The sequence below is a fragment of the Bombus pascuorum genome, chromosome 1 (assembly GCF_905332965.1).
Source record: "Bombus pascuorum chromosome 1, iyBomPasc1.1, whole genome shotgun sequence".
In the NCBI taxonomy this organism is placed as follows: domain Eukaryota; kingdom Metazoa; phylum Arthropoda; class Insecta; order Hymenoptera; family Apidae; genus Bombus; species Bombus pascuorum.
In genome coordinates this window covers 22388416-22410656 of record NC_083488.1, presented here as the reverse complement: position 1 = coordinate 22410656, position 22241 = coordinate 22388416, and the positions used below count along the sequence as shown (strand labels likewise).

The following is a 22241-nucleotide window of genomic DNA, read 5'->3' as shown; positions in this document are numbered from 1 at the left end:
CGAGCGATTCCGTGGAACACGTAGCTTCGGCCATACAAACGTTTAGTTTAACGCCATTGGAATTTCTAAAGGGAAAGTAGAGGGTTGTATTCGCTGAATTGAGGAAAAATCTTCCAAAGGAGAAACCCCGTTGCATTGATTCTTTATTATTAGATGTATTTTTATACAGTTATGATGAATTTAAAAACGCAAAGATCCAAAGAATGCATATAATACTGAAACGTATAAAATATCAGGTTGTCGGAAAAGTGTCTTTCTTTCGCAAACATGTTTCTTTACAAACGTGAAACCAAGTCTGTGAAATGTCAACAGAACAAAATGGATCGTACGTAATTCGACAAAGTAATATAAAACAAAAAACCTTGTGCGTCTATTATTTTCTCATAAAACGAAAGAAACTTTTCGGACAACCTAATATCTGGAGTGAAGTACTCGCCATAGCTTTTAGATTATACGAAACAAATCACTGTATCATAAAAGATATAACTTAGAAAAAACGAAGCTGGCACCCCGCTGGGGGTAGCCGCCCACATGCTATATTTATTTTTATTTTATTTTTTTTTCTTCACCAATAAGATATAACACTTTACCAAATGTCCATGAGGACAAATTGTAAAATAACCAAAATAAAATAAAAAAAAATCACTGTATGGAATGACAGAGAAAAGAAAATTGATAAAATAAAAGACATATAAAGACACTATAATTTTATGAACTTGATCTATGTTTAATAAGAGTAACGAATAAATATAATATATACCACAGAATAGATAAGTATTGTGAATATGATAAAAAACTTTTGATACAAAAATTACAGAAATTGATAGTGTATAAATTTTAAACTTTCATTTATCCGCCACAGTAGCCATTCGCCAGTTCTACAATTCTTTTTATAAAGATATGAAATTACATGAAAATCCACATCTTCGTTATTGTCTTATAACATGTGCGTATATTTTTTGTTTGATCACCTTGGGCCTAGCCGGAGGATCATGCATCAAAGGAAATCCTAATAAAAAGTAAGCGATAGAACGGAAACGAAGAAAGTTAGGGCTCCGTCGAGGAAGAAGATACAGGAGATTGGTAGACGTAGGAACGAGGGTTTCCTTCCTTCGATGCTCATAGAAATTCCGTGGCGTTCGCGAGCAGTTCCGCCGTGCCGGGTAGAATGCCGTAAGCAAAGTGCCACACGCCTCCTACACAACCATACATAACCGTGACTAGATAAGGCGAGCCTGCAGCCCAGCAGGGGTAATGTATCTCACAGACGTACGGAATGAAAATTTATACCCCGAGCTTTCGGCTATCGCCGCGTTTAATGCGAATTGTTGTTACGCCACCGTTGGCTCATTTTCGTTTTTCTCGTTTGTTACAGGGACAAGGTGTTCAGGCTGAATCTGAGCAACATCAGTCATTCTAATTGCGAGGTGAGTAATTCACAGTCTTTTAACACATAGGGTGACTACAAAAAGTATTTGCACGCATATTCTTATTTTCCAACGAATCGTTTTTCTTGTTATACATACTTTCTCATTGTTCATTCCAGATTTTCATTATGTAGTTTCATTTTCATAGTCTCACATTTTTGTAGTCACATTGGAATAATACTACATATGATGTCATTTTCCAATGTTGCGTTCTTTCATGAGATCATACATTTCATTTTCATAGTATTTTATAATAGTAGATAATGAGGTAATAAGATACATAATATCTTATATAATAAATTTTGAAGTTTGATTCTTGGGTATAAAAAATACCACTCACTGAAATTTTCTTTAAATATTATGGACCATAGCGCAGAAATATTATCCTCATTTCTAGTTCGAATGGTTTATTACTGGTAGTATAATCGACAACTTCTGGAATTTTATATGATATTAAAGTTTCTGATCATGGTGTCTAATAACTTTTAATGTCAGTTTCAAAAGTTCCACGATGGAAGAAAGTAAGCTTCGAGTGAAAACTTTAAAGTACTCTTGGAGTGGTCAAGAACTATGTATAGGAGCTATGAAAATTGGGGACTCGCATAAAAAATTCTTCTTACAAAAGAAAATTATATTTTTTGTTAACCAGTAGTACATTTGAATGAGAAGAACTTTATAGCATTATTAACAGAGATTACATTACTATTATACGCATAGTAGTTATTTTAATCTTTTATTTTTATATTTATTGTAGCTATATTATCGTCAATAATGAGCACCTAAATGTTATTGCTTAATGTATCATATATGAAAATGATGAATCTTCTAAAATATAATTAATTATACTTCGTGCCTTGACTGGTGCATTTTTCATGATTCACTTCGAATCAATAACTGAACTATAGATTCTTATGCATTTCTGGTTACATTCAAAGTTAGATGAATATATAGAGTATAGGAAAAATAATAAAACTCTTCTAAAAATGACAATATTTGACGAAGGAAATAAATGTATCTATTGAGATATGTATAATTTTGTGTGCTATATTAGATTGGCCGCGTAGTAGTGACACACGTATGAGTGTGTGCAAGTATGTGTGTGCGCGGCGTCTCGAAAAATAGATGAATGTAACTGTTCCGTTGGCAGTCTGGTATGGAAGATGGTGAGACAAAGAGTGCTGAGACGCGTGCAAATGTATATCGACGAAGATTCTAGAAATCGTTTATTAAATAAATCTAAACTATTGTAATATGAATTCTAAGTGTAACCTTAGTGTTCCTTTACTTTTATTTTGGCAATGAAGATCCACAATACTCAACAGTATCTTTAAGTCTTATTTTTTCAGCGTTCATAAAAATGTGTATTTGCAACAAATATTTGCAATTCATTAAGAATACTAATAGATTAATGAAAAGTAATTTGCACTTAATCACTCCTTAAAATACACATTCGCCTAAAATTCATAGATCGAAACAGCCCGCTACTTTTCAAACAAACAGAACATCAACTTCGTTTTCATAAAACTCCCCTCTGTATGCTCACGATTTTACCCCCCGTTGTTTCTGCCCGGTACACGCAGGGATCGCACAGCTGGCAGCGAAACAACAAAAGTAGTAATTTACATTTATAACCTCCGCCCGCCTCAAATTCCAGTTGGCGCAATAAAAATGAATCTATACGCAGGATCTTACGACCAGTCGCAGTCGACGCATCTTCGCGCGCCATTTTACGAATCGCGTACCATTTAATTCAAGGAAACAACGAACAAACGTAGCAACGTTCGAAAACCGCCTTCTGTTGCAGCATCACGCTTCGATTAGCATCAAACGTCGCGTAACGCTTGACCCCCTCGTGCGCCACGATAAAACTCCGTTCTGCTCGTAAATCCGAAAAACGGTCTTCGTCGTCCCCCATAAAACTGTCAATCATTCCGGCAGAAACGTCGTCTACATCATCGTGACAGCTGACGACTCTACTCGCCTCTAAGCGATCCATTGTAGACGAACGTTGCGTGTCCCGATTTTTCCACGCACTCTTTTCTTCCATTTCGCCTGCATGCACTCGCGCGACTGTTCTCGTCGTGCCGCGAACGTCGAACAATCGATGTCAGCTTAATGCACGCAGACTGGAAATGGTGGTCGCCGTGAAATTTCATATTTTGTGGAGCCCTTTCTTTTAGAGAGAGAGAAGGAAGATTTTTGCCTTTTTAGTTGGTTTCGTATTATATTTGGAAAAAAAATGGAATTTTCGTGCAAGTCTAATTGCGTGAGTGAAAGTGGACAATTTCTGTCGTTGATGAATACGTATGAAGGCGTTAGGTGTTATGATATTCGGATTGTAAATTATCAGAATAAACGTATTTAAATTTGTTTATCCTGAATGTAACCCAGAATCTTGAAGATTATCCCACTGCATAATTAATTCTTTGATTATTCTTAAAAAGTTTCGATTTTAGAAGCAAGAAAGGAGAATTCTTTAGCCTTCATCTTTTTCTGTGTTCCTTATGTTGTATCTTTGTATATTTTCAAAGTGAAAAAAGTCAATTTTAATGGTACATATATCTGTGTAAATCCCCAGAATAAGAGGACTCAGTTACAATGACACGTCGACTAAAGTCCAATCAATTTCTGTAGACGAACGTACAAAGATTAACCCATGTATATGCATAAGCGTACTAAGAACTACATTTCATTGTCGATACCTTTGATAAAGCTATATTTATCGTTTTATTTTATCATTGAGAAGCTAATTCTAAATCCAACTACAACAAATTTTCTACGAACCAAAGTACAATTTCCTCAATTTCCCAAGACAAAACAAGGAACAGTGAAGCAGACCAGGCGTATTAAGAACACCAAAGAAGCATAATTGCGCCAATGAAACTGCTGCAATCTTCTTTATACGCCGTTTTGAATCACGTCCACGCTTTCGTTTAGCATCTCGCCGAACCGCACCTGGTTAAATTTTTCCTGCGCCCAGGTGCACATCTTGTTGAGCGGTGCTGCACTTGGCGCTCGTTTTCCACGGATACCATCGTTGTGGTTCGTTCAGGAAGATTGAATCGGAATTGCTTTGTCGGTACCGACGTCGGTGACGCCGATGTGACCGTGGTCACCTGCAGTCCGATTGTTCGACATTGTCAGGGAAGGAAAATTGCTTTTTAACCTTGTCGAACGATCGCAAGTCTCGAGACGGCCGACCATTTTCCTCTGTGCCGACCACATTGCAACGCTTTTTAAAAAGACCGAAATCCAACCCGTAGATACCTCGTTCGCGTGTCTTTTTCTCTTCTTTCTGTCCATTACTCGAAACGCCTCCATCGAAATTGCCATTAACCTTCGTTCCGTCGTTTCTTTCGTTCTTCTTTAGTTTTATCCGCCCTTTCGTCTCGCGATCGACTTCAGTCTCGATAACGGGCTATCTCGAACGACCAACCGATCTTATTTTCGATTCCTGTTTCGTCGAGAAGGCCAATTTGACGATGGAATTGATTTTTCTAAACGACGTCTCAATCGGATTGTTATGGATATCGGGCAGTTCAATGCTATTGAATTAGCTCTCAGAAGATCATTTTATTTCGTCTTATGTAAGTGTTATTTTATGAGATATTCTACGAGGTCTTTTTTCGTATTGCGCTTTAAATTCTTATCTTTTGTACGTGATATTTTCGACAAGGATTTAATGTTGCATGAATAATCAGTGTCACAAAATATGTAGGTGATATTAATAGGCTTGATTCTAGAGATCAAAGCGACGATAAAAATTCCTTTACAAAAATAACGTTTAGGGCTCAGTCTTCAAGTTATAAATAATTTTATTTTACTCTGCAAGTATACTGGTTAGAACGAGGAACATGAAATGTGAGCAACATTCTATATGGATTTTAACTGGATTGATACAAGAAAGGAAGATCTATAAATTTGTGAAACGATCGATATTAAAGATAAACAAATAAGAAACTTATTAATGCCTCATAAAAATTCATAATTAACTTTATTCATAAAAATACTTTGTCTCAAATTCATTTCTGTTTTCGTTCCGAAATTGTATTCATCTGTGATATCTTAATTAAAACATGAATATAATATGATTTGACGTTTCTGTGTTCATTATACAACAACCTTTTATACAATTTCCACGAACCCACGGTTATTTTTACACCTTTACATTTTAAAGCCGAGGAATAATAAAATTCCGTATAAAAATTTCCCGACCGATCCATTTTAAAATATGAAAGACTATTTCCCTCGATTGTTCGCGGAGAGTGGAGAAAAAAAAATGATTTCGGTATGGCGTCATTCTTTGGCGCAATATCGCGCGAACACGGCCGCGATCCTCCAGAGCGTTGCACGAAAAGCGGCGACGACAAAGTGTTAGTGTACAGAGGAACAAGAAGAGCCGCAGTTATTGATGACAAGCGGAGATAACGAGCACGTGGAACGTTATTAAATTTCGAGTGGATTGTAGCCAATAAATTGAAAAGCGCGCGTTACACTCGAACGACGCAAAACACACACGCGGACGCTTCGAATCAATCGCGAGGGTCCTCGGATTTGATAAATTTCCTCGCATAACGAGTAGCACAAAGAAACAAGATTAATTGTAATAGAAAAAAAAAAATAATAATAATAGATAAAAAAGAAAAAGAAATAAGAAAGATAGAAAGGGCTGGTGAAAAGAAGATGGAAGAAGCAGAGGGAGAGACGTAAGAGAAAACAATTTTCGAGGTATCGGACGTACCTCGAAGAGTAGCTTTTCACGTATCTTTACCTTCTACAGTCCATTGAAATCGGCCATTGAATTCCACCGGATTCCCCTGAGGGGCGAAGAGTTTCGACGGGGATGAAGAAAAAGTCTTTCTCGATACTGGTTTCATGGTTGGGCACAAAGAACGGCGAAACGACGTTCCACCATGAGGGAGGAAACGACAATTCGAAAACGCAATTATTCGGGCAACGTATCGTTGCCGTACCACCTGTCGCGAAACCGAAAACCACCCCAAATAGAGAATCAAAAGAAAAAATATATAAAAGAGGAAAAAGAAACGTTGAAGAGTAAAAGAGATAAAGAGGGGCGAAAGGGAGAAAGAAACTAGAGAACCAACCCCGTTCTCGTTGCCTCTATGGCCAGATGTGACGATTGTTACGAAAAAAAATAATTTAAAAGCGGAGAACAACGCGCGCGATCGCTGGACGCATGCCGGAAAAAGGATAAAGCTCGAGTTTCGTTCTTTCGACAGGGACCATGGTCAGCCGCTTACAGATCATGTTTCCAGCCTGGCCTTTTTTCTTTAATTATGATCGTCGCGTCGGTTCGGTTCGCGAATGGTAAATTGAAGCACGTAAAACAGTCGCGTATCATGTTTCTCACGCCTGTCCCGATGGCTCTTAACGTTAGCGTGCTTTGTGCCGTTTGGCATTCGAACTGGGTGTGAAATTGAAATTTTTCGGAGAATTGACGTGACGATTTGATTGGTAAGAGACAGAGGATGATAAAAGTGTGGTACAAGAGTAGTATGAGGAAGAGATATTATTTTACAAGATGATTGTGTTACGATAATATATGGAACGATTCAGGTGTATTTGTGTCATATGTATGGGTTGCTTTAATTTCAAAATATGGATACGAAGTAGGAAAGATTTCAATTATACTTATAAAAATGTGTGAAATATTTCATTTACATTGATATTGATATAGTGATATGATGATATTTAAATTTATTCAGTGAACTTTTTAAGTGTAAATAAATAAATCATTGTTTAATACGACAATAGGGAGATATAATGAACATTTGTTAAAGAAATCGGATGTCTTCAACCTTTTCCACCAAGTTTCATCTCTAACGCTCGATTAAACTTGTATCTTCCTGTTGTACATGACAGTTCGTACTCACGAGAAGTTCATCTTTTATCTTGTCACGTTACGGTGCTGTTCTGTGTTTAAAGTTGCTCAACACGAACGGTTACACCGTAACAGTTGCAATAAAATTCCATCGCGAGGCTGACGTTACCGCAGAGTTTAGTTCCATAGAGAATTCCGGGTGACTGTGGTTTCGACTTTGTTCATTGCGGTACCATCATGGCGTGATCAAACATTAACACGTCCATCGTTTAGCGTCTGATTTTCAAACGCCACATCATCCATCCATATCCACTTACCTTCAAAATCATTACGTTTCACTGTCGCTGAAACATATTAACTAACATATAAGATTCTTGTTTCAATCATCAAACATAGACTGATTCCAGTTGAAATTTAACATTAGTGACAGGAGTGGCGTTTTTCGTTTCTTGGACTTTGAAGACGGACGAGAACCGTAATGTCAGGATTGTTATCCATCTTTAAAATTACAAGTGAAATGTTTGTAACGTACTTTTAAAAAAATATTTTTATAGTTTTGAGTAGGCGCATGCATATCTCATAATATTTCTCGTGTGAAAACTGAGACTCGATCCTAATCCTGCTCGTTGTCAGATACTGCCGCAGCGAAACAAAGTTGAAATAATACAGCTGAAATCCTCTTAAAAACTCGCGAGTAATTGAAACGCTCGACCAATTTCAATTTTCTTATTAATAAATGCCATATTACCATTCTCGCGAAGAATCTTCCACTTGCTGTTGCACGAACTTCCGAGGTTCCCTGGTGTCATTACAAAGTTCGGGTCCACGGTGGGACGAACAACACATCTGAGACACCTTGGAACGTGAATTTCCGCGGTGGGACTTTACATACTTGTTACCAGAAAGTAAAATTCGAACGAGAGAGGGTTAAACTCGATCTCGACGTTGCTTAAGGCTCGAAGAGTGGGAGCGTGAAAAATTCGCGAAAGTTAGCCGGCCCGGAGTCGGGCGCAGTTACAATGAAATCCCATTGCGAGGCCGGCGTTGCCACCGCAGAGTTCGATTCCATGGAGAATTAACGGGAATGGGATTTCGATTTTACTCGTGGTAGTGGCGTGGTAACGTGGCCGTAAAACGTTAGCGCAGGCTCAGCCAGGCCACAGAACCGTCCATCCCCCCTGTGACCGAACCCCCGGGGGTGTTTCGCGCTGGCCAAGTAAGGGGACCGTTGCGTTACGTGGTGAACTGTAAAGCGAAAAAAAAAAGGAGAGAAAAAAGAGAAAAGGAGGGAAAAAGGAGAAAAGAGTGAGTTAGGGAAGGTAAGAAGACGGGCATAGCGCTTTCTGATGCAATTTCGTGTTTTGCATACATGTATAGCGATTGCGGTCTGGGAGCAGACCGCAGTGGCGGTATATTCTGGTTTAGACGGCTACGGGAAATTGATACGCTCAAAGATACTTCCGTCCTTCTATGCTTCGCACTTTCTGTTTGTTCATGCTCGGATCCATTCGAAATAGAACGTCTTATTATGCTCTTTGTTGTTCGTTGGAAGGTAACAGATGGGTGGGAATAAAAGAATACCTTGTTTTCATCGAGGATATTGATCATTTCTTGAGGATAATGTTTGAGTAGCTCAGATCAGGTAGAAGATTGATATTATCGGTGGTTGATGTAAGGTGTGATTGTTCAGTGATTTATGATAATTCGTAAATGAAGTATAATTTGCGATGTTGGGTATATTCATGATGATGAAGAAAGGAAGCTGTGTATATTTAAGTGACTCTGTCCTGGTAAACCAATATTCATTGTATGATATTTATTATAAAAAGTCGACCTTTGTGTAGCAATTTATTTATTGCCAAACTTCATAAAAGATCTATGTCCTCTCAATATGTACAGGGGTTGAACAAAATAATGGAAACATCTCTTATATGTCATGTATATATATATACAGATATGACATGTACCAGGTGTTTTATTGTTTTATCTAACCCTATGTCACATTTGTATATGTATGTGACATATAAGAGATGTTTCCATTATTTTGTCCAACCCTAGTATAAGGAAAGAAGATATATATAATACAAGAAACTATAAATCATTTTTTCAAAAATTTAAGAATGAAAAAATTGATAATTTTTATAAATACAGAATGAAATTAGATAATTATTAGGAAAATTACACAATTGAGTACAATTACAGGAAACTCATTTTAATGAAATATCCAAGGGTCTAAATACGTTTAAGAAATCTGAATTAAAAAAGGTATCATTCCGTATTGCACCAACCTAATAGACAGAGCTCAGTAAGGAAATACAATTTGCAACTTCTCCTTATCGTCAAACGGAATATTAAACACGAAGCGCGGTATGGTGTGGTGTAATCAAAGACACGATCAATCAATCCTAATCCAGGGTCGACGAGAGTCCATTCCGTGAGTAACGCGTATACCAAATTACCTCATTGGCACTGGGTATAGTTCGCTAGCTGTCTATTTCCATAATGAAGCGTTTGAACGCGACAGAATTGGTTCGCGAGAGGGAACGATCGTCGGTTCCATTAATTTCACCGACTTAAATCGAAGCAGACCTGTCGACGACGAACGGGGAACAATGAAAATGGAGTCGGAAAACGCGGTCTTAGCCCGTCCATCTCGCGTAACACGGGATCGATTCGATGGTATCGCAGCGTGGTTCCGCGACACGACGCGTCACGCGAACGTGTGCGTTTTTCCCTGGCGCACAGGCCAGACAATGGGCTCCATGCTAATCCGTGTCTGCGTTACAATTTCATAAGGGGGAGAAGAAAAGTTTCGAGGCCGTGCGTCAGTCCTGAGGGAACTGCTCCGCGCCCCATACGTTTCACGCAAGTTATAACACGTGGTGCTCACAATGGACGACCGGGGACATACTCGTCGGTGCTCGTGCATCTTGCAGAAGCGTTGGCGCCATACTCGCGAAAACACGTGGAACAAATCATTCGTACCCGGTAATTTTCTTACTTCGCTGTTGCATCGTGTACTTTTTTTTTCCAACGAATTAACAAACTTAACTCTCGGTTGCTCCATGCTATGGAAAAGTATCGATTGCGGTATTAGATTGATACGAGGGATTGACATGAGGTCGTCGCCTGGAAGGGAATCGCACAACTTTTTCTATCTTTCGTTGTTTCTTTAGATTGCGGAATAATGACGGCTCGCGAAGTTGGTGGATAAAGTTATTTCAGTCCTGAGGTTTAGGCGCTTCTTTATCGATCTATCTTATTGTGTTAAATTGTATAGTACGTATGTTCTCTGTAATATGATAGTTGATGCGTATACTGTTGAAATACGTTTAATAGGAGAGTGGTTATTTTTATATTCTAACATCTTTTACTAATTTTTCACTAATATTTTATGAATAATAAGAAACATAGAAATATTACTGTTATTAAGTTACCACGAGTCTGTACGTCCCTATATCATCGAGTTTAAGGTAAATGTAAATCACTCTTCCAAAATCGCGTATAACATATCTATATATGTCAATTTTACCATTCTTTTCGATGTCCAATCACCGACTAATCAATCGAAAAATCCTTTGAGACTTATCCTCGAACGTTACTCTCGAAACGGAAAGCCGAGTGGACGCGATGTAGAGGATTCTTCAAAGGAAACCCATGATTTAGAGCCAGACAATCTCAGTATCTTTATCGTCGACTACGGAGACATGCATCGAATGATAAAATCAGCCAGGCCGGATTTTGCATTTTATCCAGTGCTGCTCTTTCAGCGTGAAAGGTAAAGTGTTCTATGTAAAGACAAAGAGGAAGAAGAAGCAGAAAAAATAGGAAAAAGTACGTGGTACGAAACGACGAAGAAAGAACGATTGGTTTGCATCGATCGAGATCGATCGACAAGGAAAATCGTCGTGTCCGTCGATCAAAAATACGGAACTCCAAATCGTGTCTGAGTGGTGCGGTACACAGAAACAGGATAGAGTGGAGGAAGGAAAGAGGAAAAAGGTTAAAGTTCAAACGAGAGAAGCTCAAGTGGTTTCATCGGGCCGGAGAAAATCGGAATCTATAAAACACCGGTACGCCCAATAAAACAACGTCCAATCCGGGTGAAGATCAGGATTCACGATATCGGCTGATACCACCTACGCGTTTCGAAGTAACCGCATCGCATCAGCCTCGACTGAAACTACTGGCGCAACAGCGACGACTGCAACTCCGGAAGATTGGACGCTGGGGTGGTTTTACGTTTACATGACGGCAGTAAAGTATTAAGAAGCCCTCCGTGGGATTTACACGGCTGTAAAGCCGCGGATGAGATACCCGTTGCGCCTCTCTCTCAGATTTGCTGATGCTGCGGCTGAGAGAGCTTCCGGTGATGCTAGTCGGCTGGTTGGATTGTATTGGTCCACGTCCGGGAGATTTATGCGCTTTTTATGCTCGCGGAACGCGGTAATAATGAGTTCGGCTGCTTTATTATTTCAACCATGATCACCGTAGCTCTTCTATTTTGATTTGTTAATTTTCATCTGACAAGCGACCGCTTTGTTCCTCGGGCAGAAGTGATTGAAAAAATAATTTCATCTATGGCGTTAGGGAATATGATGAATTTCGCAGGTGGTATAAATAAATTAATGATAAAACACACAGAAATTTTTGATCATTGTTGATCTCTGTTGTACAGTGACACTTTCGATGAAAAATATAACCCACAGGTCTTTCGTAGGAGCAAGAAATGGATTCTGGAAATTGTATGGCGATATTCATTTACGATAATTCCTCGCACGTTCGTTACATTTTCCCTCTGATTTTAAATCGGTATTAAGCTGAAGAGTACACTTGTTCGTTTAATGAAAATCGTGTCTCTGACGAATGTAACGTACCACCGGTACCAGATGTGTTAATCGTGATTTATCTGACGAGTTCACGTGAAATACAACACAATAGGGTGGCAACCCCTCTGTGCAGCGTGTAATTTTAGCGATATTAATTTCTAACGCTTTTAATTCTTTGCGCTGTGTAAATATTTTTTGAATAAATAGAGCGATTGATCGAGACTATCGAAAATGTGCCTTGGGTATTGCATTAATCAGGAGAAATTTCCGAAACTGCTATTCTTCAGCACGACGCATAGTGGTCCCAGGATGAGATAGGACCGCGATGATGAATAATTATTTGCTTCCAATGATTATTGTGTTTTATGTATTATATTATTAGACACTATGTAATACACAATTTATTATATGTATATATACATTTTTTATATAAATATAAATAATTATATACACTTTATATGAACAAACTTATTACTATGTATTATATAATTGAACACTGTTATATATTATTATATTATATTAATTTCGTTCCGCCAAATCGGCCATTCAAATTACTGTGCGACGTTCTCTGCAGTTTTGAAAAAAACTCCGGCGCCCTGAAGTTTGCAAAAAAAATCATTTTGTCGCCTCAAATTTCGCGGTGACCTAGAAATACAGCAGCGTTCAGAAAGAGCAACGACTAGGGAATACGGAGGATGATTAAAAACTTCTCATTCAGCCTCCCTTATTTTTACTCTACCCTTATTACGATGTGGGACCGAGCGTTATCTCGACGCGAAATTAAGAGATCTTACCCAAGCTACCGCCTACTTCTCATCCTCCGTACTTTTCTTTTCACCTCGCGGAGAGAAGAAAATATGGAACAAAGATTCTTCGAAATATGGTCAACATTTTTAATTATACGACAAATTAAAAGAAGAATATCCGAAAACAACGATACAATACACGACGAGAGTACTCTGCCGATATTTCCTTTTTTCTTCTTTTTCTTTTTTCTTTTTTTTTTTTTTTTATGTGTGTACATGTACAAGGTGACATGGCTGAATATCGAGGGGTTGGCCGCGAAAGAAAAAGTAGCAAACAATTCTGCCAAGCACTGAAATATAAACGGGCAGGTCCGCTGCTTTCTAGAATGATGGCATTAAATATACATTTCGCGCGCAGGCCACTCTGTATAACTTCGAGACTCCTGCTTTGCCTTCGGAATTTCTATCCCTAACGCCTCGTGTTCACCCTCGTGTTTCTTTCCTCCTTTCCCTTTTCTCGCCTGTCGCGTTTTGGAGCCGACATCCCTTGTCTCGGGGGTGGGAGGGAGGAGAGTAGGCACTGGTCGTGTACAAGCTGTAACGCGGAGTTTATTGCAACGATGAATTTAGGATAAGACCCCGGCGAAATTTCAGTTTGATGAGGCTCTTCTGCGCCGCCAGCCGCCGCATTCGAGAGACCAATAGCTCTTTCTCTCATTCTTCTTCTTCTCTCTCTCTCTCTCTCCTTCTTGCTTTTTGCCTCTCTGGTGACAATCTCGCCTCTCGAATACGCGAACTAGGGTAAAAATGGAAAACCCTTTTCTCTCTTGGGTTGACCGTAAATTTATGCTTCTACATTTCCATCCCGCTTTCTCGGAAATCAATTAACCCTGGGGTGAGATAGTTGATTTTGGAGTAGTTGACAAACGTTCGATTAATTTGAATTGGTAACAGAAATGTTCTATCACGTACGTGAAATTAATTTTTATATTTACCTGGGGCGTGATTTGTCATTCGGTATGGTTAAAAATTGATGCTTCTCTCCTTAGAAGATAGACATTGGATCTGTTAGGCTTTAGTATACTTATCACAATTTTCGAATTACGCTACGATTAATTGTATTAGGATAGCATTGACGAAATATTCATTTTTAATAATTTGGTGTCAACGAGATATTCACATTTTTGAACGCGCTTTAAAGCACAATAAATCGGCGATAGTAAGAAGACGTAATTCCATTTCTTGAAAAAATGTGGTCATATTGGAATTTCTATAAATAATTCAAAAACTCGGTATATCTTTTCTCCATCTCTAATATATCATCTTATATATAGATACTTACTTTTAAGTAGCATTAAATATATTTAAACGAGATATCTCTTATTTTATTTTATTATAGTATAAGTACCCAATTTTTCTTTTTCTCAAGAACTCTATCAGTAGTAAACTTGAGATGTTGAGGAGACGTTCGGAATATTACGTTCTATTCTGTAGTACATTCTACTCATAATACATTCTACTTCCTCTACAGTCATTTTCAGCCATATACGTATGTTCTGCTCGTGTTTTGCATAGATACGCGAGCGATGAATTCGGGAAAAAAGAATTCCTTAAGGATTTCGCGCACTAACTTTCTTTTCTTCTTTTTTACTTGGGTATTTAGACACGGCGCGACGCTGTTCTTGGAAACTTGTAAATAAATGTAATGACGGTGGCGCACCGGTGCTCGTAGAGCCGGCGCTAACGCAGTTTTAAATCCGTTCCGCGGATAATCACGGCGAAGGCAGCGGCAACCGGGCCGCATCGCGAAGAAGAAAAGACAAACAAAATTTTACGGAAGTTGCGATGAAAAATTCTCACGGTTCTGTTCGCCAAATCCTCCTTATACTAGTTTCTTTTTTTTCCTTCTCCGTGTAAACTTGTTTACACTTCTCATTTTCCCGATTTTTCGTTCTCGTTTCACGCCCAAATAAAATTATTCCTTGAGTATGGTCTTTGGTAATCCTAGACTTGGTTAACACCGCAACGACGTAGTTCTTCTTTCCCATCCTTGTCTTTTTTTTTTTTACTCTACTTGGAAACGATAAATCTAAAGAAAACTTTCGCGTTGGTCTTTGTTCCTCGCGTTCATTACACCTCTTCCGTTTTTAATACCGTGTTGTCGTTGAAAAATAAAGAATAGTCGCGCCGGTACAGAGCCGTGGCGACGTTCATTTGATCGCGGGCCGAGTTTGTCTTGCCGAAGATTTCTTTCCTCACTTCGCGCGCGACACCGAGAAATCGGGTGTCTAGAAAGTTTCGCCGGGGCCGCCGTTGCGGAGTAGCGGTTGGCGAACCGTCTCGACCGAGCAGGGTAAAAAAGGAAAAGAACGAGATAAGAGGGAGAGAAAACATCGTAGAAGTAGATAAAGAAGGAGGAGCAGGGAGAAGACTGTATACGAGACTGGACAGAATGGTAAGATTTCTGCGAACATCGAGTTTGCGGTGGAGAAACCCTTCCTTCGTCGTCGAACAAACATCGAAATTGTAAACAGTGCAACAGAAAAAGAGAGAGAGAGAGAGAGAATTCTTAGCTAGCGTGCTACTTTAGAAGGCTCGCGTTAGATGGTTCTCGACGATGCCAGTAATTGGAGCTTACGAAACGGTTCTATTATCCGAAGAAGTAACTGTCAAGCTTGTCTATCTCTTTCTCGAACCATGCTACACTCACTGCTTAGCCTTATTCCGCGCTTAGTCCACAGAGTTGTTTCATCCAAGTTGCTGTTTCTATTCTCCCTAGCTATTTCATCCAAGTCAAACCAACCTCTCTTTCTCCTCTTGTATTTGTCCTTCACTTTGCGCTGCCTTCGCGATTGTATCGCTACTTAGCAGCTTAACTTTTTAATTACCACGGTGACTCTTGTTTATCGTCGCTTTGTTTCTTGTGCTCCTCGCTTTTCACCTCTGCTCTTCCCTCTCCTTTTTCCACGTGGTCTGCCGGTTCTCTCAGCAAGTTGCTTGTCGCGTTTTCGAAGACCGACTGAAACCCCCCGACACTCGAGCCGCGCTAACGAGCCTCGAATCGGCCGAAAGGCGCGACACGCCGCTGCTATAAGTACAAACAGTACGCGCGAGGAGGCAAGAGGAGAGGCGAGCACAAAACGAGAATACGAAAGGGAGAAGGATCGGCGCATTGCGCGGCGCGAACGAGACTCGAGTACCCTCTCGCGCGAATTTATGGCGAAAGTGTTCAAATAGCCATACAACCCCTGCCTGCAGTGGCACTGGCTGCGTCCTTGTCGCCGTCTCGCCCCGTCGTCGTCGTCGTCATTCTCGTTGTCGCGCAAAATGCCTCTGCTACTAAACCGCGAAAACCCAAGAAAAAAAGACGCATACAGCAGCGGCCCGCTTCAGCGCGATCTGAAGCGTGATAATCCGTAATTGTTCCGTGCTTATTGACGGACGAGATTGGGTTTTCTGCGAAATTTATCGTCTCGTCGCCGCTTCGTTCCTCCATATTAATATTCTGCACGTGAATGGAAATATATGGATGAATATAAGAAGACAGCTGTGTTTTCGTAATCTTCGCGTGAAATGATTCTTGGATCGATAAATATTGGTAGAAATGTCTTCTTCTCTTTCGTTTCTGAAACTTTTTAAAAGTTACGCAGACCCGTTATATTACAGTTGCAGATGTATTTTATTGTACTTGAATACGAAATTCCAACTTTCGAGACAATTGAATCGATCGGAAGTCACATTGATGAATTTTATAAATTGGAAGATGCAGAAAACTGATGATGTTGTTAACGTTATGTTTTTAAATTTACTTTAAAATTTATTATTATTCGTGCCTGTTGAAGTGATCATCACTTCTAAGAAAACTCTACATCTGGTCTTTTTAGTTTTCTCTAGCAGTGAAGCCATCGACAGCGTATAGATAATAGACTGGGACGAAGGCAGACCATAGACAGTAGATAGGCGACGATGGCTTCGGGGTTTTCAGTTATAGGGTAACACTGCTAGCGTGCGGATCGGGACCAGCTTAAATTATATTCCTACTTGTACTTACACTTCTGTATTAAAATATATTTTCTACTTTACAATTTATCCACGCGTTCCTCTGTTCATACATCTAATAACCTCAACAGTGCCATTCAACTTTCGAAACAATTGAGTCATTTGGAAGTCACATTGATGAATTTTATAAATTGGAAGATGCAGAAAACTGATGATATTAACATTGTGTGTTTTAATTTACCTTAGAATTTACTATTACTCGTGCCATACAACTTTCGAAACAATTGAATCATTTGGAAGTCACATTGATGAATTTCATAAATTGGAAGATGCAGAAAACTGATGATATTATTAACATTGTGTTTTTTAATTTACCTTAGAATTTACTATTATTCGTGCCATACAACTTTCGAGACAATTGAATCATTTGGAAGTCACATTGATGAATTTCATAAATTGGAAGATGCAGAAAACTGATGATATTGTTAACATTGTGTTTTTTAATTTACCTTAGAATTTACTATTACTCGTGCCATACAACTTTCGAAACAATTGAATCATTTGGAAGTCACATTGATGAATTTCATAAATTGGAAGATACAGAAAACTGATGATATTGTTAACATGGTGTTTTTTAATTTACCTTAGAATTTACTATTATTCGTGCCATACAACTTTAACAACTATTCATTGAAACGTTTTCTTGTAACATTATGTCTTACGTAGCGAAAGTGAATATACCGAATATTACTCGATAGTAATCCCGTACAAGAAATCCCTAAATCCAGAGCATCGAGGATTTACGATCGTCCCATTTGATCGTTAAAATCCACGTCACTGATGCAATTCACCTCGAGCATAGTTCCGGATAATTTATCGAGATATATCGCGCGAACGAGTTCGTCATTGGCAAAATCAAGCCTGATAATTTGTTATCTGCGCGTTGTGGACGTTTACCCTCCGCGGACACTAATGTCCTGGAACTTTGGTCGTTAGATGTTTCTTCTACCTCATTGACTTCCTATAATTGGTACGGATGACGCGAAGGATTCAGCCGCTTCTCACGTCCCTCGATTGCGAAACTTTGCTCCTGCAAATGCCTGGTGGACATAGGAGATTAGAATCGTGAACAAAGGAATGTGACAAAAATTATAGTTCAAGCGTGAATAGCGATAACTTCGAAGTTGTGTAGTTTGGTTTTGAACATTTAACAAGACGATATTTGTTTTAACAGAAATTCGTATCTAACGGTGTCACTAAATATAAATTTTGAGTAGATTTATTTGTATCAATTTTAATATTTTAGTAATTTGTTTTTCAATTTATAAGAGTATTAAGTCGTAAAATTGTTACTTTGGAACTCATTGGTAATTTATACGTATTGTTGATAAAGATATAAACAGATTGAATTGATATCAACGTACAAGCTAGCGATTAAAATTAATTATTAAGATTCATGTAGAACATAAAACACACTTATGCGGATAATAATTTCTATGATATCTATGATACTATGATATCACGAATATAAATAAATTACAAAATGTTATAAGTTGATGGCTATTTCTCAAATGATTCCACAATCTCACTCGTACAAATTATTATGATACATCTTCTACCAATATCTCGTTCTAACTTTATATTTGTACAACTTTTTACTTTTCAAAAAGCATCGTTTTCTTGATTTTAGTAGAATCGTCAATGCATCCCCATTCTCCCTAACGATGAATCGCATGATCGATGAGAACGTGACATCGGTATGCATTGGAGTTGACTTTCGAAAATCTCCGGCGGCCTTTTTCATTGCGTAGATAATTTTCACGCCGCCGGTGTAAGAAGTAAATCACAAAAATTGGAATCCACGATATCGGATTGAAATCAATATTGAATGCAGATTGAATCCCGGTTTTTCGCTCCTTTTACCTCCCCATCCACCTCCCATTCTCTTATCCTGTTTCTCCCTTCAATGTGCGCACACGATGTGCGTGTATTCGCCATCCACTCTGTTTCTCCATTTTCAGCTCTTCCTGCTACACTTCCTTTCTGTCTTTATCTTTCGCGTCGGATCGCAGAAGGGCGCGCGAGTTTGACGGTTTCCATTAAGAAAAAGTGACTTACGGTAGTGATCGACAACGAAAGGCACTTTTCGGTCTCATCGCTTCTGATCGCGAAAATTTTATGCGTATGATCACTTATGTATGACGAAGCTCGAGTGTTTAGTTGCAAGACGAATCGAATACAGGTATTGTCACTTGGTCTATGACACGGAATTATCTAAATTTCAGTTTTAGCACTCTTGATCTCGCCTTCGACGAGTTTTTAGTTTTTCGTGAATTACATGATTGGAAAGTTTCGAAAAATTCTATCGAGAAGATAAGTTTCTGTAATTTTTATTTCATTGTTAGAAGATAGTGGTGAAGAAGCGAGGAATTAAATATTTTCAACTGTGAGAAATTAATACAAATGATCGATTAACAGTAAAATATTTACATTAGATTGAACTAGATTTTACAACATAGTGTTTTAATAAATTAGACACCAGGTAACCTGAAAGACCACACCTCTGAGATAGTGGCAGAGATATGATTGTTTATATTTAAGGAATACACATTTCTTTTTCTGAGTATCGTATTCAAATTACAAATGTAATGGCTATTATAAATACATCGCATGATATAGAGAATTTTCAGTTGACGCTAACAATTGAAAAATGAACGTAAATCTTCCAACTTCATTCCCTGTATTAACAATTTTTCCTCATGGATGGTTATTAGTATATAGCACACGTAGCGACAAGAAACGATTCTATCTTCTAACGGTTCACTACCGTGCGTTACTATTTGATGAGATAAAAAGCGGCGCGGTGGCTCAGCCCGATGAATTTTTAACCACGCCTCCCAGGTACCATTACGGGCCTCGAATTTCGAAGGTTAGGGGGTGTCGATACCCCTGAGAAAACCGTGGGTCTTGGTCGTTTCAATAATTTAGCACGGTAAATTGTACCAGTCGCCGTATAGACTGACGTTCCACTTTCTTTTACTTCCGATCAAAATGTCATTCGTAAAAAGACGACGGGCTCCCTAAATATTTCATTCTACCCTTGACCATAAATGTAGTTCGATTTCACTTTTATGCAATTCTGTTTCGAGTATAAATGAAGTTGTATCGGTGTGGAATGATTTATCAAGCAGAGGGAAAGGGCATTACATTTTCATGGCACGCTATATCCTGCATGAGCGAAATTGAATTTTAGATTTTATTTTCTGCTACTTTTTATCTTTATAGTTTTGTTTCGATCAATGGTAATATGTTTTCTGTCCTCCTTATCACAGAGGGAACGAAATTTCAAAAATATAAATACATAGATATGCGTGTGCTTCTTTAAGTCACGTCTTTATTATATGCCTAAATGTACCACATAATTCCAATTAACACAATATGATGAATATAAACAGCTATTTTTTATGAATCATTTCCTATTTCTTTTAACTTTCCAAATTATAGTGAAATTCCAAATCTTCTTCTAAAAATTGCCTTTCTTCGTTACCTTTCTTCGTTACTAATCTTCGAAACTTTGAGTCTTCAAAAGACAAGGCTATACCTGAAGTAATAATTTCATTACGACCAATTTCGCATGCTAAAAGGAAGCCAATCGAGGGACCAAACCTGCGTAGTAAAGGGACCAGCGCTTCTGCTCCGCTAAAATTAATCAAAAAGCGTCGCGTATCTTAAGGATCAACCGCTATCAGGACTTTTAGTTAACGATTCTTGGCTCGCTATTGGGCCGAGGAATTCGCAGACGCGCGACATCGCGGCGATGATTAAACCGTCGAAACAAGAGATGGAAAGAGGCAAAGAGGAGGTACGGAACGAAGGAGCAACGAGTTCGTCGTAGTTTAACGACCAGATGACAACCTCTGGGTGTTCTATTCGCGACATCATCGCCTCGCCACGAGCTTAATCAAGCCGGATGCCGAAAGTCTAAAGCCACCCTCTGAGGAGCCTAGCACCGCGTGGAGACCTTTTGAATAGAAGAAGCGCAGACGGCAGAGAGCCGTGGCTGATTTGAAGACGTAGAGGCGCAAAGCAAGGGAGTTTTGGTCCGAACTAGGACACGAGCGGTGATTACATGTGGACACTCTGCTTTGGATGTTCGCGCAGAGTCCTCATCTTTGTTACGTAATCAGGCCGCCTTTCTTGCACCCGGTTGCACCTTTTGGAGATAGTTCTCTTCGCCTCGATCCACACATCGAAAAGATTCCGTCCTACTAGTGATTACGTTGCTCGTTTAGAAACCTGACCGATTTTTCTCTGCCTTCACTCAGTGTGTGACCTGGTTTTGCGGATTTTAGAGATTTTTATTTAAATTTGGCTGACGATAAATCGCTCAGGGCGAAAAATATAGGATGACATGTTTCGGAGGATTGATTTGCTGAGGTTTAGGATTTGGATTGGGGTTATTTGCTTGTGAAATTGTTGTTGCTCGAGGGTTAAATGTATGATAAATTAGTAATACAATCGAACTCTGTTTATGGGAATTTTATTTAATTAACGAAATTTTTTCGAATTCTTGCTATTTGAATATACTTATCCGATCGTGAACCATTATATGAACAATGAATTACGGGAATTTGAGAGGATCAATGGACCCCTTTTTATATAAAATATTTGTCTCCCGAAAAATTCATATAAACGCAGTTCTAAATAAAATATTCTAATAATAAGTTTTAATAATAAAATATTTGCTAGTAATTTATACACCGGTGTCATTGAAAATATATTACGAAGTTTAGAAATATTTCTTCGTTATTTCTTCATTAGTATAGTATTTGTTAACGTAGTTAATTGTAACGAGACTGTGTTGAACTTTCTTTGTTAACGGTGAATGATGATATACAATATACATAGAAGAAGATTAAAAGATTTATCGTGTGCGTAATATTAAATTCTGAATGTTTCGATCTATCGAAGACACGATTACATCGGTTAATTGAAGTAGGAAAATTGCAAAGGAAAATGTTCAATTAAAATACAGAGGAAAGGATGTAAGGTATATATAACACGCGATAACGAATATTATACGGCAGTACTTTCGAAGTATATATTTCGCCGCTAAGGAGATTCTTTGTCTTTGATGGCATAGCTCCGCAAACCAACCTTCAAAAGCCTCGACCTATTTTTCAGCCATACTTTTCGTTGCTTTTGTTTCCTAACGGCTAAATGAGGAAGCGACGAAGTCTAATGAAATGCAAAGATGCTGCAGCCGCATAGAAAGAAGTGGAAAAGCCAAGATGCTTTGAGAAGTATGTTAATACCAGAAGCTACAAGCGCATAAAACTACCAGACAACTTCATTTATTGGAACGATATTTTATTTCGTGCTCGAATAAAATTACAAA

The 22241-nt window shown here is 38.6% G+C and overlaps 1 protein-coding gene across 6 annotated transcripts in view; it reads left to right on the top strand.

The window, feature by feature from the left end:
• The window catches only part of LOC132908412 (semaphorin-2A), a 564200-nt gene that overhangs the window by 502643 nt on the left and 39316 nt on the right, over positions 1 to 22241 (top strand). For all 6 annotated transcript variants that reach the window (XM_060962447.1, XM_060962437.1, XM_060962455.1 and 3 more), the window contains one exon: positions 1376 to 1427. In XM_060962447.1, the coding sequence (XP_060818430.1) occupies positions 1376 to 1427 (52 nt within the window). The remainder of the gene's footprint in view (positions 1 to 1375; positions 1428 to 22241) is intronic.